The sequence below is a fragment of the Elaeis guineensis genome, chromosome 1, assembly GCF_000442705.2.
Source record: "Elaeis guineensis isolate ETL-2024a chromosome 1, EG11, whole genome shotgun sequence".
NCBI classification, from domain to species: Eukaryota; Viridiplantae; Streptophyta; class Magnoliopsida; order Arecales; family Arecaceae; genus Elaeis; species Elaeis guineensis.
The window spans coordinates 154049554-154066433 of NC_025993.2; the positions used below are offsets into that span (position 1 = coordinate 154049554).

Below are 16880 nucleotides of genomic sequence, written 5' to 3' on the forward strand. Positions count from 1 at the left end.
GAAAATGATACACAAAGCTTTATCATCTTCCATATATGCAATGGCGGCCATAAAGATAAGTGATTTATTACCATAAATCCCAATGCTCTTACAACATATGTTTTAGAAATCCTAATACAACAATTTATACACTATTCTATGGAATGCTAGATCTAAACACATACCATGGACATAGTACACTAAAAAGAAATGAACAACCGCGAAAGCCATCAACCTACAATCAAAATTATCTTTGGTATAATTTTATTCAATGCTCTTCTGTAGATGATTATTGGAGAGTATGGGTCGGGGCATCGGTCAGGCACATTCACTAACAAAAAAAAGTATATGTATAACATTATTTATGCATTGTTCCCCAACCAAAAAAAAAATCACTCGTACTAGAGTTAAACCTATGTAATATGATAGATGGATCCAATGTAGTAGAGCTATTTACTTCCTCATGATGGTCACCTTGCGAGATCGATGATTTGATGGCTTTTCTTAGATCAAACATTTGAGTTGGACTTTCTCCATTTTTTCATTTGTTTTCTTGCTACATCTTGCTATTTGTGTTCCCTCCCCAGCGCAGGTCTGATTTTCTTTTTCTTTTTTTTTTTCCAGTCCAAATAGTCACATGGATTGTATACTAGAACATCCAAATTGGGTAAAGGCAGACATCTTGTGGAGTATGTGCTTGATTACAAGGTAAATAAGATAGATAGCATAATGGTGACAATTAGATGTAATGATTCAATATCCATGAGAAATAACAGTAGTTTTTGTTTTTTTACTAAGAAAAGACTATATGATGATCTAATCAGCAGGGGATTCCCCTTCACCAAATCGAAGGGTGAACCATAATGTCACGTATATTTATACCTTTCAGGAGGTTATACTTACATCTGATAATGTCATCAGTGTACTACGTCAGGCTGCCGTGGGTAAGTTTGTCTGGGGGCCCAACCCACCGAGCCGAGGTACCGCATGCATTTCGAACATTCTCTTTTTTTTATTATTTTTTATTTTTTTTCTGTGTTCGTATTCTGATATTCATATTATATAAGTACTCTATCTTACTAATACGCGCGCATATATATATATATATGTATTACGTGGGTTCAATTGGACAGTTTCATCAGAGAGTTAGTTTCCATCACCGAGAGGTTGGGCCTGACCCATCATTTCGTACCAACCATAAGGATGCGTTGAGGTGCAGGCCAAATTGGCGCCAATGAGTGCTTCTGTATTGGATTTTTTATATGGGGGTCGCTTTACACAGCAACTTGTATTTCCGATCTAAGATTCTCTCTATATATATATGGTACCATGGATGTGGTTGCGAAGACTAGAAAAGGCAGCCATCGGCAAATCAATATTGGGAAGCTAAGCTCATAGGCAAATCAATGTTGTGCCTTTTTACTTTCTTATTCACAATGTTAACTGTGCATAACATGTTGAAGTCCAAATGCTAATACTGTAAGAGATATTAAAAGAAAAAAATGTCAACGAAAAACAAGAATGGCTACTCAAAGGAGAAATACACCATGTTTAGTTGGAGTTTTCAAAAAAAAAAAATAGAAAAGTAGTTTTCTCATAAAAATAAGATTTTAATATGTTATAAAAAAGAAAAAAATCATGTGAAATAAAGTAGCTTTGAAAAATCCATGTGAAACAAAGTAGCTTTCTCTCATGTTAGAAATTAAGGATTTTGTTTTTCAAAAATTCTCTTAAGCTTTTAGATCGAGTAAAATAATTTTTTAATTAAAAACATAACAAATATTTTATATCACTTTTTTAAAAAAATAAATATTTAATCAAACAAAAATTATTTGGAAATATATCATTTTTTTTATGATCAAACAAACATGTAAAAATCACTTTTTCAAATATCATATATCCAAATATAAATCTTTTAGGAAAACTAGTTTTATAATGAAACAAATAAATCCTAAATGACAAATAGTAGGCAGTGGAGCGTCTATCCCCTCGTCTCTCTCCATTATTAGCTTCAAATTAGTTGTCTTCTTAAATTGGTAGGGTCTTCTATAATTAGCTAGATGAGCTAGTCCCTTCAATGCAACATCTACATTATTCCCCATCTATCTCTATTATTGCCTCCAACTTAGTTGTCTTCTTAAATTGGTAGGGTCTTCTACAATAAGCACAGTGAGCTAGTCCCTTCCTCCAATGCGATATCTATGCAAATTCCTACTCCGTTTCCTTCTTAGCCTTTGGTAATTTAATTAACAAACTCACTGACGGTGTGCAATGGCATTCTATAAATCTCTCCAAGCATTAATTGATGACTTGGAAGCGATGGCAAGCACTTACTGTCTTGTTCGGTCCTCTGTACTCACAAAGATTGCTCTTCGCTGTCTCTGGCTCATGGGATGAGGCTTTGCGGGGAAATAATTTGAGTAATTGTTTCTCACGGACAAGAATCTACCTCAGTGCCGCTCTATCGTGTTGGATAAATTTAGACGGTGTTTAATTAAAATAATTAAAATTTACAATCAAAATGAATAACTCTCGTTCCAAGTATTCGATTGAGAGAAATTTTATTTTGATTTTTATTTCAGAGATGAATAAAAATGAATCATTCTTTTCTGTAGCCGAATCCGATCTCATCTCAAAAGAATCAAAATCTCATTTCATTGAAATGAGATAAAAAAAAAAAAAAAAAATTATCGGACATGGAATGTGGAGTGTAAGTGCGATGGCCAGAGGAGGGAATGAAAGAGGAAGAGCTTGGGGAGGAAGCTGGAGGGAACATCGACGGTGACGATGGAAGACTAGCAGCAGACGAAGCAGCGAAACTAGGGGATGGAGAGGCCCATACGATGGCGGAGGAAGTCGAGGACAGCATCGGATTTCATCGGAGAGATGAGTGGGGAGATGAGACCAAGAGCGGAGAGGAGGTGTAGGCGTCAGATGCGAGGAAAGAAGGCGGAAGAGCCGCGGACCATCAAAAGATTTGAAGAGATGGTGGTGGCTCAAAGGAGGCATGGGCTGCCGAAGGAGAGTGGGGTGGAGGAGCCGCAGACCACCAAGTATTTGGGGGGTGGGTCGAAGAAGGCGCTGGTCCCGCATGGGTGGGGGTAGGAGAGGGGGTGGAACGGGAGTCGGGGGTGGTGGTGGTGGCTCGAAGGAGTGGCGGGCCACGGATGGAGGATCGGAGGTTGGGAGGCACATCGCATAGAGAAGCAGAGGAGGTGCGAGAGAGGCCAAGATGTGGCACGGAGGAGATGTGAGGGGTCGAGGGAAGGGGCGAGGGGCGATGCGAAGGAGCCGCGGTTCGCGTCGGCGGAGGTGGGATGGTTGGACTCAGTGATGCCATGGAAAGAGGAAGAAAAATAAAATAAATAAATAAATAAATTTTTCTTCATATTTTTATCTTATAAAAAATAAATAATAATAATAATAAATAAAATATTATTTTTTTAAATAATATTTTTGATTTTAATTTTTTTAAATGAACTAAACAACAAAAATGAGAAAAATCTATTCCGATGCTAATTCTGGATACGAACCAAATACTTCAAAAGATCAGAACATTTCAATTTTGATTTCAATCTATTTTGATTTTGATTTTTATTTCAATTTCAATCGTAAATCAAACCGGGGGGGGGCCAAAAAAAAAAAAAAACCGTCAAGCTAAACCATGTCTTCCTCTGGATGCTTTACCGGTTTTCCAAACAATTTGATGTTGAAAGGGTACGACAAAGCTCCCATGAGCGGCGTTTTGTTCCGGTAGATAAGTTTAAGTTTGCAACGTGCAGTTTCACTGGCTTTTTTTCTTTTCTTTTTTTTTTTGAAGCATTGAACTTTCTTGTTGATGATCATAGCCTGTCAAAAAAAAAATGTAGTGAAATTTCTCATTTATGGACCATATTGTACTGATTGATGAAAAAATAGGTTACATGTAAAATTAAAATTGTGGATAAATTTAGAGGATAGGAGATTAAGAATTTGTAGAATGAAGTCAAAGTATATGAAAAATGCAAATTTAATAAGAATGGAAATAAAGATGTAATATCAATTTAGATCGATGGAAAAAAAAATATTATTTTGTTATTTAAGATTTTCTATAAAACATTACAAAGATATATACATATATAATATTAAATTATAACTAATTGGATGAAGTAAAAAATATATGTCTTGAATATTATGTGATAAATGCATAATTTGGAGACTTAAATTTTATAGAACAACAATAAATTGTACCATGTTGCACAGCTCAAAGTGCTGGAGCAAATATGGAGAATACATGAGGGTAAATTAATGGTAATAAAAACAAGAATGATAAGATGCATATGTTGTACAATAGAAAAGATATATTAAGGAATAATATATTAGAAGAATTGTAAGAGTTGCTCAAATGAAGAGTGAAAGAAGCTGCAGGAGTTACTCAAATTAAGGAAAAGTAATGAAAAATTAATTGATTGTGCAATAAAAAAATTTAAGAAGGCTTTTATAGGGAGAGACATTTTAGTTTACGTTGAAGGTTGTAACAAATGAGAGAAACACTTTAAGCAATAACAATGGAGGTCGGAAGGAAAAATATTGAGAAATTTGGAATAAGATGAGAGATGGACTTACATAGAATGCTTAATAAATGAGGATCTATAAAATAAATTCAAAATAGCTCTGGAAAGGATGGATGACCATGACTATGGCTATGCATTTTTATACATATACACACTCACATGTGCGCGCACGCGCACATATATACATACATACATATATATATATATTGATTCCATTTTTCAATATAGATACTTAGATGTCAAAATAAGGATCTGCTATTGCAGTAATGTTGCTAAAATATTGATAGTTCAATAGACATACAAATAGGTACCTTGGACTAACAAGGTTGTCTTAGATACTTGGAGCATGATTAGCTATTGCACATGGAGGCTAATTTAGCGCCATATCTTGTTTGAAGAAGGTCATTATAAGGCAAGTTTAGCATTCCCTAATTTGGATGAATAACAAGAAGTCTAGCGATCTTATTTGGCATTTCGAGGTTTCCTTCGTTACACTAGCACACTCAGGGAAGCTGCAGGCCAACCAGGACGCACTTTTGGATTGAGTATGGGATAGGAGGCCTAAAAAATCATATGAGGCGGACACCATAAAGAATCATATGGGTCGGGACTTTTTTTATGCTATATTTTTTTTTCTTTTATCTTAAAGAAGGAATCTAGAAATCAAATATGGATAAGAGGATTTCTACTAATAGAGTCCATTAGTTCATTAACTTTAAAAAAGAAAAAGAAGAAAATAAAAACATATGCTAAGAGAGACCCCTCATGAGCAAAGACCGTCCAAATTTTCTTTCTTGCTCATCAAACCTCTCTATCTATTCTCTTCTTCATCAAGCCATCTCTCTTATTCATAAGATCTTTCTCCTTGGTCCCTTTTTCCTCTAAATCTCATGTACCAAGAGAGACTCTTCTTGAGCAAAGACCATTCATATCCTCTTAATTTTTTCCTCATCAAGCCTCTCTATCTATCTTTTTCCTTATCAAGCCATCACTCCCATCTATCAAATCTCCCTCTCAAGTCATTTTCTTCTCATCTAAATTCCTCTTTCTATTCCATGATCTTTGCATTTAAGAGTTTATAAAATCTAAAAAGGGTATATATATATATATACACACATATATACACATGATTACTATATGATGATATATATATATATATATGTGTGTGTGTGTGTGTGTGTGTGTGTGTGATATTTGATTCAAATGGAATGGCAGGGTTATTTCAAAGGTTGAAAAAATTTTATATTTTTTTTAAGTACAAAATCTAATTATTTGATATGGAGTTTCTAGAATATGGTATTCACCAGTACATAACACATAACCAAATAATATATACTAGATTACTTATTGATACATACTGTAAACTTCTTGATACATACTCAGTAGTAATCCAATATATATTTATCATAAATCGATACATAATTTTTTAAATATGGTATTCATCTGTATATAGTTAGTTGATACATATCTAGCAAAATATTCATCCGATGTTTCAATACATACATCTAGATAAATTAATATAAAATTTTAGAATATGGTGCTCATCAATAAACAATATATAGTCAAATAATATATATTAGATGACTTATTGATATATATTATAAGTTTTTTTGATACACATCCAATACTGATCTAATATATATCTAGATAAGCTGATATATAATTTTTTAAATATGATATTTATCAATACATAATATATAGTCATATGATACATATCTAATAAAATATTTATATAATATTTAAATATATATCTTTAAATAAATCGATACATAATTTTTAAAATATAATATTCATCAGTACGCAATATATGACCAAATGATATGTACTAATGACTTATTGATACATATTATAAGCTTTTTTGATACATATATAATAGCGACTTAATACATATCTACCAATAAATTCATATATAATTATGGTCAGTTGATATATATCTAAAAAAATATTTATTCGATATTTCAATATACATCTCTAAATAAATCGATACGTAGTTTTTAGAATATTGTGCTCATCTGTATACGATACAAAATCAAATAGCATATATTGAATGTCTTACTGATACATATTATAAGTTTCTTTGATACATATCTTACAATGATCTAATACATATCTATAGGTAAATCAATATATAATTTTCTAAACATGATGTTTATTGATACATAATATATGGTTAAGTGATATATACCTTACAATATAGTTATCCAACATCTCAATATATACCTTTAGATAAATTAATACACAATTTCTAGAATATGGTGCTCATCAAAATATACTATTTGATTAGAAAATATACACTCATCAACTTTCTGATATATATTGTAAGTTTTTTTTTAATATATAATTTACAGCAATCTAATACATATTTTTAAGTAAATCAATATATAATTTTCAGAATATAGTATTCATCCGTATATAGTATATGAGTAAATGATATACACTCATCGATTTTCTGATATATACTATAAGCTTTTTTAGTATACATCTAATAGGGATCCAATACATATCTACAGATAAATTAATGCATAGTTTTTCGAATATGGTATTCATATATATATACTATATGGCTAGTTGATACATATCTATCAATATAATTATCTAATATCATGATACACATCTTTAGATAAATTCATATATAGTTTTCAGAATATGATGCTCACCAATACATATTTCACAATCAAATGACACATACTCATCGACGTCGTGAAACATATTACAAGATTCATTGATATATATCCATAGCCACATGACACATATCTTCAAGCAAATTTACATAATCCATGGGCAAGATATACACATTTGATAATATTAAACCGATCATGAAAAAATATTTAAAATATTTAAATTACTTCACTGCAAATATGATGAATAACTGATATATAGTCAACTTACAAAACATGTTCCAAAAAATGAGAACATACAAAATATGTATAAAAAATATGATGAGTTACATGTCAACTCTCCAAATTCTTCATGATTGAATGCTATATTTATCTCATATTAATAAATGCAACAATGCCGGAAATGAAGAGATGTTTCCAACAAAAAATCCTTAATAAACCAAAAAAATTAAGCGCAATCCAAGTGGTGACCTTTTTCAATCAATTATTTGTAAAACAATAAGAACTTGGTGAGCTCCAGTATATAGTTTCATTAGATCTTTTAAAATTTTTGAAAAAAATATATAAAGTGATAGTAAGTGAAGACTTCTAGCTCAATATATCTGTATTAACTTCTAAGTTTAGTTTGCGAGGCACTAATTGTTGTTGACTTGGAATCATGTATTGCTATAATATATAAACATATATTGAATGAGACTAATGCTATAACTTGAAATCTCATCTCTCAAGTATTTTAATTTTTCTCTAGCATAATTTATGGAGAAAAAGAGGAGGAAAAAATTTAACAAAATGATGAAGAGAATTTTTTGATTTTGCCTAATATAAGAAATTATACACATAATATTCTTTAGATTTCATGAACTCTTAGATGCAAAAATTTTGAAAAAGAAAATGAGATTTGGAAGAGGAAGAAGTGACTCAAGAGGAAGACCTCATGGATAAGAGAGATGACTCGATAAAAAAAAAAGATAGATGGAAAGGCTTGATGAGGAAGAAAGAGAATAAGGATGGTCCTTCCTCATGAAGGATTTCTCTTGGCATATGAGATTTGGACGAGAAGAAATGGACTCGAAAGAAAGACCTTACCAATAGGAGAGATGACTTGATGAGGAAGAGGATTGATGGAGAAGCTTAATAAGCAATAAATATGATATCGACAGTTTTTCCTCATGAAAGGTCTCTTTTTGGCGCTTACAATTTTCTTTCCTTTTTATTTTTTTAGGTTATGAAATTAATAGACTCCCCTAGTAGAAATCTTTTTATCCATATTTGGCTTCTAAATTTTGTTTTTAAGATGAGAGAAAAAGAAAATGTGACATTGAAAGAGTCCTGCCCTTTATGATTTTTTATACTGCCCGTCCCATATGATTTTTGTCCAATACATCCTTGCACCATATATTTCAAACATTGATTGTCATTCCCATGTTCATCATGCATATCTCTGAAAGAAGATCGGCAGATGAGAGGTGTTAGAATGTCCCAAGATGGTATGCACGCATCACATAAATAATTTCAAAATTGGTCCAGTAGTTTTGGATGGTCTTTTTGGATATTGGACCAAAATGTATTGTAGTATAACTTCCTTCTTAAGTTACAATGGCTTCCTCGTCATCCCACGCTAGTCTTTGTCGTTTGACTCACTTTACAAAATATACGGTGCTGTGCTTATAAGAATTGAACAAAGTTGCATAGGAGGTTCAATGATATGAACTGCATAAAATACTAAAATATAGAATAAGTGCACATCTAGCTCATTGTCACGTCACATTTCATCATAGACTATTATACTGCAATAATCCTGAATGATGCAGAATATGTCGCATGGAACTGCCTTGTGCTCTAATTTAGACTCAATCAACATCATTTCCTCCAGAAGGTTAACCTAACAACCCCAGTCAACATAACTATGCCAAAGGAACACGCTTATACCAAACTTTTAATTTTCTACATATCTCCAGGCCTACAAGTCCAACCTCATCTATGCTCTTGGACATACAAGACGTTCAGAGAAGAACATGTCAATGGACGAACTCCAAATAATTATGCAGGCAATATTTGATTTTTATGATCCCATCGCTTTCTTTTGGCTTTTGGGTTTAACTATTCAACTAGCAAAACCAGTGGAGTGGGACAACATGGGAAACTGATGCTAGGTGAGCCTCCCCAAGATCATAGCTGGCAGGAAAGTTGGCCAAAACTGTTATAAAAGTCGTGATTTCCTGTCATCTATCATGGTGGAGCTCTCGTTAGACCTAACCCCAGAGGTTTATACTGAAACCCCCCAACTACCGCCATCCATCCATCAAACTTTTGTTTGTACATTTGGACTAGAATTTATTCTCTTCCTTAGCACCTATTTGACTTAATGCAACGAAGAAAAAAAACCCAGCTATTATGTCAAGAAGTAAAATGATGATTGTTATAAGCGATCTTAGTTGGTAGCCATTTGATAGTTTTAGCATTTTTTTCAATAAAAATCATAATAATTTTCAGTTTGTAGGAAAATGGCTTGTTTATGTTCTATTTGAAATTTTCTTTTCAATAAATATAAAATACTTGTTTTTATAAAAAAATTATTTTTCTATTTTTTTATTTGAAATCTCTAATCAAGTATGAAATATTTTTTTATTTTTTTTCGTTGACCATTCCCCTCCCGGTTGTCTTTCCGCGAACCAAATGGTCCTACAAGAAAGGATATAAATATTTTGAAAGGAAATCTCGGATTTGGAATGGAACGGCGGAGTCGATACGCCCTTCTCTACGTTCCGGGAGAATTTCCGGAGTGTCGGCCGGGGGACAAGTCGGCCCGTGGGCACGAAGGCCGAGTCGGTGACCGGCTGAGACAGTTGCCACTTAGCCCAGCCGGTCGTTTTAAGTGGAAAGTGGGGGGAAGAATCGAATAAAAAGGCGGCGGGGTCGCGGGGCACGTGGCGGTGCTACCGACAAAAATCTGAAACTGAAATGGAAAACGTCCTGAGACTTGGCGTGATGTGCGGAACTTTAATTTAAACTCCCAATAACGGTCAATAAAGCGTCAATGGTAGCGTGGTATTTGTATTCCTTTCTTTCTTTCTTTCTTTTTTTTTTTACACGTCACGTCGGCTAGGTAGGCTTGAAGTCATGCGGTGCTCATTAGATTTTACCGCGTTCAATTTTTTATAAAAAGTTTATGTAATTTTAGCTAGATGGAATTAATACTTTGATCATTCTTGATATTTTAGCTAGACTATAAAATTATGACAAGATGGAACTTATTTCATCAATCGCAAAAAGAAGCAATTTTATTAATAATTAAATCTCAAAACAGTGACACCACCGGTTATGAGAATAAAGGTTGAACTGTGTGAACTGATGTCAGATGGTCCAAGATGTCTTGCAAAACACACTTAAGGTAAATTTTGATGAGAAAATCCAATGCCAAAACCAAAATATATCAGCTCAAAGATTTAGACATATCAACCTAAATATGAAACTTTTTCCAACATTAAAAGACATTTCGCTAGATCCAATTTCACCGATCGATAATCAATTTTAAATTAAATATTAGGTGTAAAGCCGGGTCAAGTTATATTTGAACCATACTGAATTTTCTTAATTAATCTACTCATAACTCTTACTTTAAATTTTTTTTTTTACGTATATATTTTTTTAAACATTCAAATTTATATAAATATTTTTTTAAAAATTAATATCTGCATATATATTCTCATAAAATATTTTTGTTACATATACACCTATATTATCTAACACCATTGAAAATTAATGGTTTAAAATTAAAATGACTAAACTATCCTTATGAATAGATATGCAAAAAAAAAAATTTATAAAGATATATATGCAAATAGCAATTTTATGAGGATATTCACGTAAATTTGATTATTTGGAAGGATATACATACAAAAAATCTTTGGTATAAATATACCTCTCTTGATTTGTTAATTATTTCTTTATTTTAATAGAAAAAATTAAGATATACAAATAAAATAATAAATTTACTTAATTTATTAATTTGCATAAATAAGATGGTCTTTTTATCAAATGATAAATCAAAATTATTTTATCTAAAAAATAAACAGATCATAACCATCCATATTTTCTTTAATGTATAACAATATGCTTTCAAAAAAAATATCTAAACTTGATATTAGATGAATAGCTTGTACATTTGCATAGAATGGATATAGTTGTGGATTTGGACATTAATGTAATAATAAAAATTTATAATCTTATTATATTTTATTTTAAAAATTTTTATCGAATATATCTTTGTGAAGTGTCATAAGATGGACATAATCTTCCAATCATGCATAAAAATAAAATAAAATAAAATATTTTAATATATAAAATATTATATAATATCGTCATTATGTTGTTATATTATGTAATATGTTACTACATTATAGAGTAAGAGGATCTAAATTCATCTAGTTGAAATAGATAAAAAATAAATTAATTTTTTTTACATGTACGTATATCCTTCTAAACATTAAAATTTGCATGAATATTTTTATGAAATTGCTATTTGTATACGTATCCTTATAATTTTTTTTTGCACATCTATCTATAAGAATATTTTAGTCATTTATATTTTAAACTATTAATTTTTTAACAGCATTAAATGATGTGGGTACATATGTAAAAAAATAAGAAAAAAAATATATATACAAAGTAAATATTTTATGAGGGTATACATACAAATATCAATTTGAAAGGATGTTCATGCAAATTTGAATATTTAAGAGGATATACATGCAAAAAATTATATTTTAAACTTTAAAGACACTAAGATCCGTAATGGGGCGAGTGCTGCTGGGCGGAAGAAGATGATACGATGAGCTGAAATCAGAATGCTGCTAGCCCATTGCCATACTCTTGCCTCTTTTGATGTGTAAGCTCTTTGACGTTTTCTTTCGAGTTAATTTTCGTTGCAATGGTGATACTGCATCGCTGTTATAACAAACCAATTAACAGGTCCCTTCTTAACGGCTTGAAAGTATTTTTAAATAGAATCAGAATGACGTGGAAAAGCTAGGATTTGGTGAAGGTGTTGGCGCGACCCCGGTCCCTCGGTGAACATGGTTTTCACCTCTTGCGTTGCATGCACGAGCCGGAAAGGAAGGGTCAATTTTTTTTTCTTCTTAAAAGAAGAAAGTGCCAATTAGTCAGAGTCACGCACATCGAAGCCTTCCGAGCGTTACTTGGTCCAACGTCTACAATTTCCAGACATGCAGACCATTTGCTGATTCTCCTCTTATTGGAACACCCAGTCTCTTACGGCCATTCCATACGCCTTTGAGGCTTCCTACTAATTTCTCTTCTGCCATTATAAGCTTACAACGGCGCTTTAATGCGATAGCGGAGAAGTTTTGGGGGCCAAGGGAGGAGGCAAACAAGTTCATAAGCGGATCAAGTAATTTCCAGAGATACCCCATCTCACTCGTCACCATTCAGCATCCCTTCCACAATTTTGTTTGTACTCATCCAGAAATTAAAGACAACGTGATCAGAGTGAAGCAGGATTTGGGAAAAATTTGGAGACGAGCTTTTCATCTCTTCGCGCATGCCCCTCAAGATTGACGACTCTTTCCCTTCGCTTGCTCCTCCCGTGGTGGTGGGAATGGAAGGGGAGTTTGCAAGCAGAAACATCAAGGCTCTCTCCTCCACTTTGCTATTGATCTTAGCCTTTGTGTGGATCCTCCTCCCCGTTGCTGCTGCCAAATTTGACTACAAAAATGCCCTCTCCAAGAGCCTGCTCTATTTCGAGGCCCAGCGCTCCGGCCGCCTCCCCTACAATCAGCGCGTCACCTGGCGCGGCCATTCCGGCCTCACGGACGGTCTCCAACAAGGAGTCGGTTCTCCCTTTTCCTTGTATTCTTCGTTTATATCGATTTTTAGCTTGAAGGGAATACTAAAGATAAATCCCGCGCAGGTGGATCTGGTAGGAGGGTATTATGATGCAGGAGACCATATAAAGTTCGGGCTGCCGATGGCCTTCACGGTTACAATGCTATCGTGGAGCACCATCGAGTACGGTGACCAGATTGCGGCAGCCGGCGAGTACCACCACGCTCTGGAGGCCATCAAGTGGGGGACCGATTACTTCATCAAAGCCCACACCCAACCCAACGTCCTCTGGGCCGAGGTACGGCAACGATTAATTTGGGGTAGAATTTGGCATCATTTACTAGATCATGGCCCAGAGAGTTGTACAGTGAGCATTTTGTGCTGTTGATTGGTGGATGAAGGTGGGGGACGGCGACACGGACCACTACTGCTGGCAGAGGCCGGAGGATATGACGACGTCGCGGCAGGCGTACAAGGTTGACACGAAGAATCCGGGGTCGGACCTCGCCGGAGAGACCGCGGCAGCCATGGCGGCGGCATCCATCGTGTTCAAGAAATCCAACCCACATTACTCCCATCTCTTGTTGCATCATGCCCGACAGGTATATATTTAGTCCCAGATTTTTATGATTCCCAAACTTCATCCCAAGAAGAGGAATAAGAAGAGAAGGGTCTCATTTTTTTTTTTTTTTTTTATTTAATTAAGAATTATTTTCTTTTCGCAATGTAGTTGTTTGAGTTTGGGGACAAGTATAGGGGAAAGTATGACAGGAGCGTAAGAGTGGTGAAGAGTTACTATCCGTCCGTAAGTGGGTACGGGGACGAGCTGCTGTGGGCCGCGCTGTGGCTCCACAGGGCCACCGGGCGGGATGAATATTTGGAGTACGTGGCGGAGAAAGCCGACAGTTTCGGGGGCACCGGATGGGCCATCGCCGAGTTCAGCTGGGATGTCAAATATGCCGGCGTTCAAATCCTTGCTGCCCAGGTAAACCAACACAATACTCTCTCTCTCTCCACCCCTCCCCACCTCCATCCCTCCTGTCTGTGATGAGAGGGGCAAAAGAGCCGAAAGGAAAAGGTAAAGCCGATGTTTCGGTTTAGACCTGCTGTTTCTTTTCTCAACACAGTGATGCGGACAAATTAGATGCTTGGTTAATTTATCGTTAGTCTAACGGTTGGCGCGTGAAAAAGGTGTGTGGAGAGGGGTGGTAGAATACGTTGCCTTCTGATATACCATTTTTTTCAAAAATGCTAAAGCAACAGGAAATTAATTGAAACTGGAACATGCTTGGAATAGGGGTTACTATACCCTACCATTTCATCCGCAAACGATTAAGCATGCCGTTCGAGCATAATCTATTAAAAATATAAAAATTATTAATTAGAATGATTTTATCATATACATTTTAGATCATTCAATAACAAACTAACACATCATTAATTATTGAAAAAAAAATATATTATTATTCAAATTTGATTGAAAATTTTAAATAAAAAAATCATTATTTTCTATGATCAGCCTGCAGGTAATTTTACTATTTTGAGTAAGAAAAAATATTTTTTAAATAATTTACTGATTTATTATTGGATGGTTATTTTAATCAATAATTTATTATTAAAAATATGCTTTTGAGAGCTTATTTAGTGCACACAAAATCTTTTCTGTAACACGTGGCATGAGAGGTTTAATATAGAAATTATTCTACAGACATGGAAGGAGAGGATCGGTACAATTTATGAAAACTTGTGCAAAATTTTAAAATGATTGAATATTAAGTTGCTAAGCCAGTATTATGTGAGCCTAGGGAATGCTTTGTGCACACAAACAGATGCTCCAAACGAAGAACTAATTTGGCTCGCACTGCTGGCAATCATCTCACGCATCACGAGGCATGGAATGAGATCCAATAAGTCTCGTGAAATGCACAAAAAATATACTTTATAATGGTTTTTAACTATTCTCTTTTTTGGGAATATGACCAAGGTTTATCTATCTTTCTCCTCCCTACAATTTGAAGTAATACAAAAGAAATCTAACCATTCTAGTAACCAAATTTTAGCTAATTCGTCATTGAAAATCTGGCCGCTACTGATTGTAGAGGACACCTACAGTGGATGAATCCTCAGGTCCGGTAAAATATTGGGCGGCGAGAAGCCTCATAGAATATGGGAAGGCATGGGCAGCTAAGAGAGGCTTTAAAGTCCAAACAAGCTGGCGAACCACCTGGAGCTCCTTTCCATCTCCGGGCTCCAGCACAAAATCCAATCTTCAGCCCCGGCCCACATGGTCAGTAGTTGGGATCTGAGTTGCCCCAGAGACCACGGCCCATGTCGGCGACCATTCTTTTGTTTTCTAGGGCACAGAAGCCACCTGGTCTGCCACATTTTATCCTGAACCTCCTCTTTCCACATCTCCCACTTGGATCTCCACGGCAAATCTCGGTTAGGCACTCTTTACAAAGCTAAAACTATAAAAAGAGATCTCGTACCACTAACGCACAAACAGAGGAATATGATCTCTTGTCTAGCCTTACAACATGGCCCTTGTAACAAGAATCAAGAATAAAGTGACCATACGAAAAGTAACTACTTGAAGTTCCAACACAGACAAACAGAACCTCCTTTGTTTTCTTGCATGTTCTTTGTTACAAGAATAAAGTAACAACACCGATCTAACTAGTGACCACTTTGTGCATGCAGCTCTTGGCAGGAGGAGAGATGCCAGAGAAGCACAACCACATACTGGAGCAATACAGATCAAAAGCTGAATACTACATTTGTGCCTGTCTCAACAAGAACAATGGCAGCAACGTGGAACGCACCCCTGGCGGCATGCTCTACATTCGCCAATGGAACAACATGCAGTATGTGTCCAGCGCTGCCTTCCTCCTCGCTGTCTACTCCGACTACTTAACGGCGGTACGCCGGGGGCTGCATTGCCCTGATGGAGTCGTCACGTCAGGGGAGCTGCTGGCTCTGGCCAAATCCCAGGCTGACTACATCTTGGGCTCCAATCCCATGGACATCAGCTACCTCGTGGGCTATGGGCCCAGGTACTCCAGGCATGTGCACCACCGGGGGCATCCACTGTGTCTTACAAGGAGAGCAAGGGGTTCATTGGGTGCACCCAAGGGTATGATGACTGGTATCACCGGCGGCAGGCGAACCCGAATGCGCTCGTCGGGGCTCTTGTCGGTGGTCCCGACTGCCAGGATAATTTCAGGGATGACCGTGGGAATTACATGCAGACAGAGGCATGCACTTATAACACGGCACCAATGGTGGGTGTGTTTGCAAGGTTGCATCGGTTAGAAAGCCAACACATTCAACAATGGTCATCTCGGACTTCCTTCTCTTACTAGGCATTAATTACAGGGTTGTTGATTGAAGTAAATATTCTCTCCTTTTTTATTTTTTGGTTTGTCCTCTCTCTCCTTTTTTGTTGGAGGGATTAGTTACATGGGAGGATCGAATATTCTGCCGTTTTTTTTTTTTTTTTTTTACCTCAACTATATTACAAAAGAGAGAAACAGATAACCAACATGTTTGGATGCGCTATTCTATTGCATTTTTGGTACCGCAAGATAGAGATAAATTTGTCTGTCTTGTTTGTCGTGGCATCGCTGCTATAAATTTAACTCCAGCATGACACCTACGGATAGCGAAGTTTCTGGAAGACTGACCCGAACATATTTGGCTAGGTTTGTGGCGGGCATTCTTTGGATGGAATGCAGGTCAAATTCTTTTTTGTGACCAGAACCTTGTGACAGGATGTTCATCAGTTAGAAATCAACCCATATGATTGACTTGCAGAAATAAAATGACACGATTCGTATGATGTAGAACCATATTAATGCACGTGGTGTAGGATATAGTTTGCCATCTA

At 35.3% G+C, this 16880-nt stretch overlaps 1 protein-coding gene across 1 annotated transcript; it reads left to right on the plus strand.

The window, feature by feature from the left end:
- Positions 1-12417: 12417 nt before the first annotated feature.
- LOC105039106 (endoglucanase 11) lies at positions 12418-16490 on the plus strand. The gene is given in 6 exon segments (XM_010915105.4): positions 12418-12998; positions 13080-13292; positions 13396-13596; positions 13725-13979; positions 15695-16073; positions 16076-16490. Coding segments are annotated over 6 exon segments (1617 nt in total). The 5' UTR covers positions 12418-12710; the 3' UTR covers positions 16357-16490.
- The last annotated feature ends 390 nt before the right edge of the window (positions 16491-16880 follow it).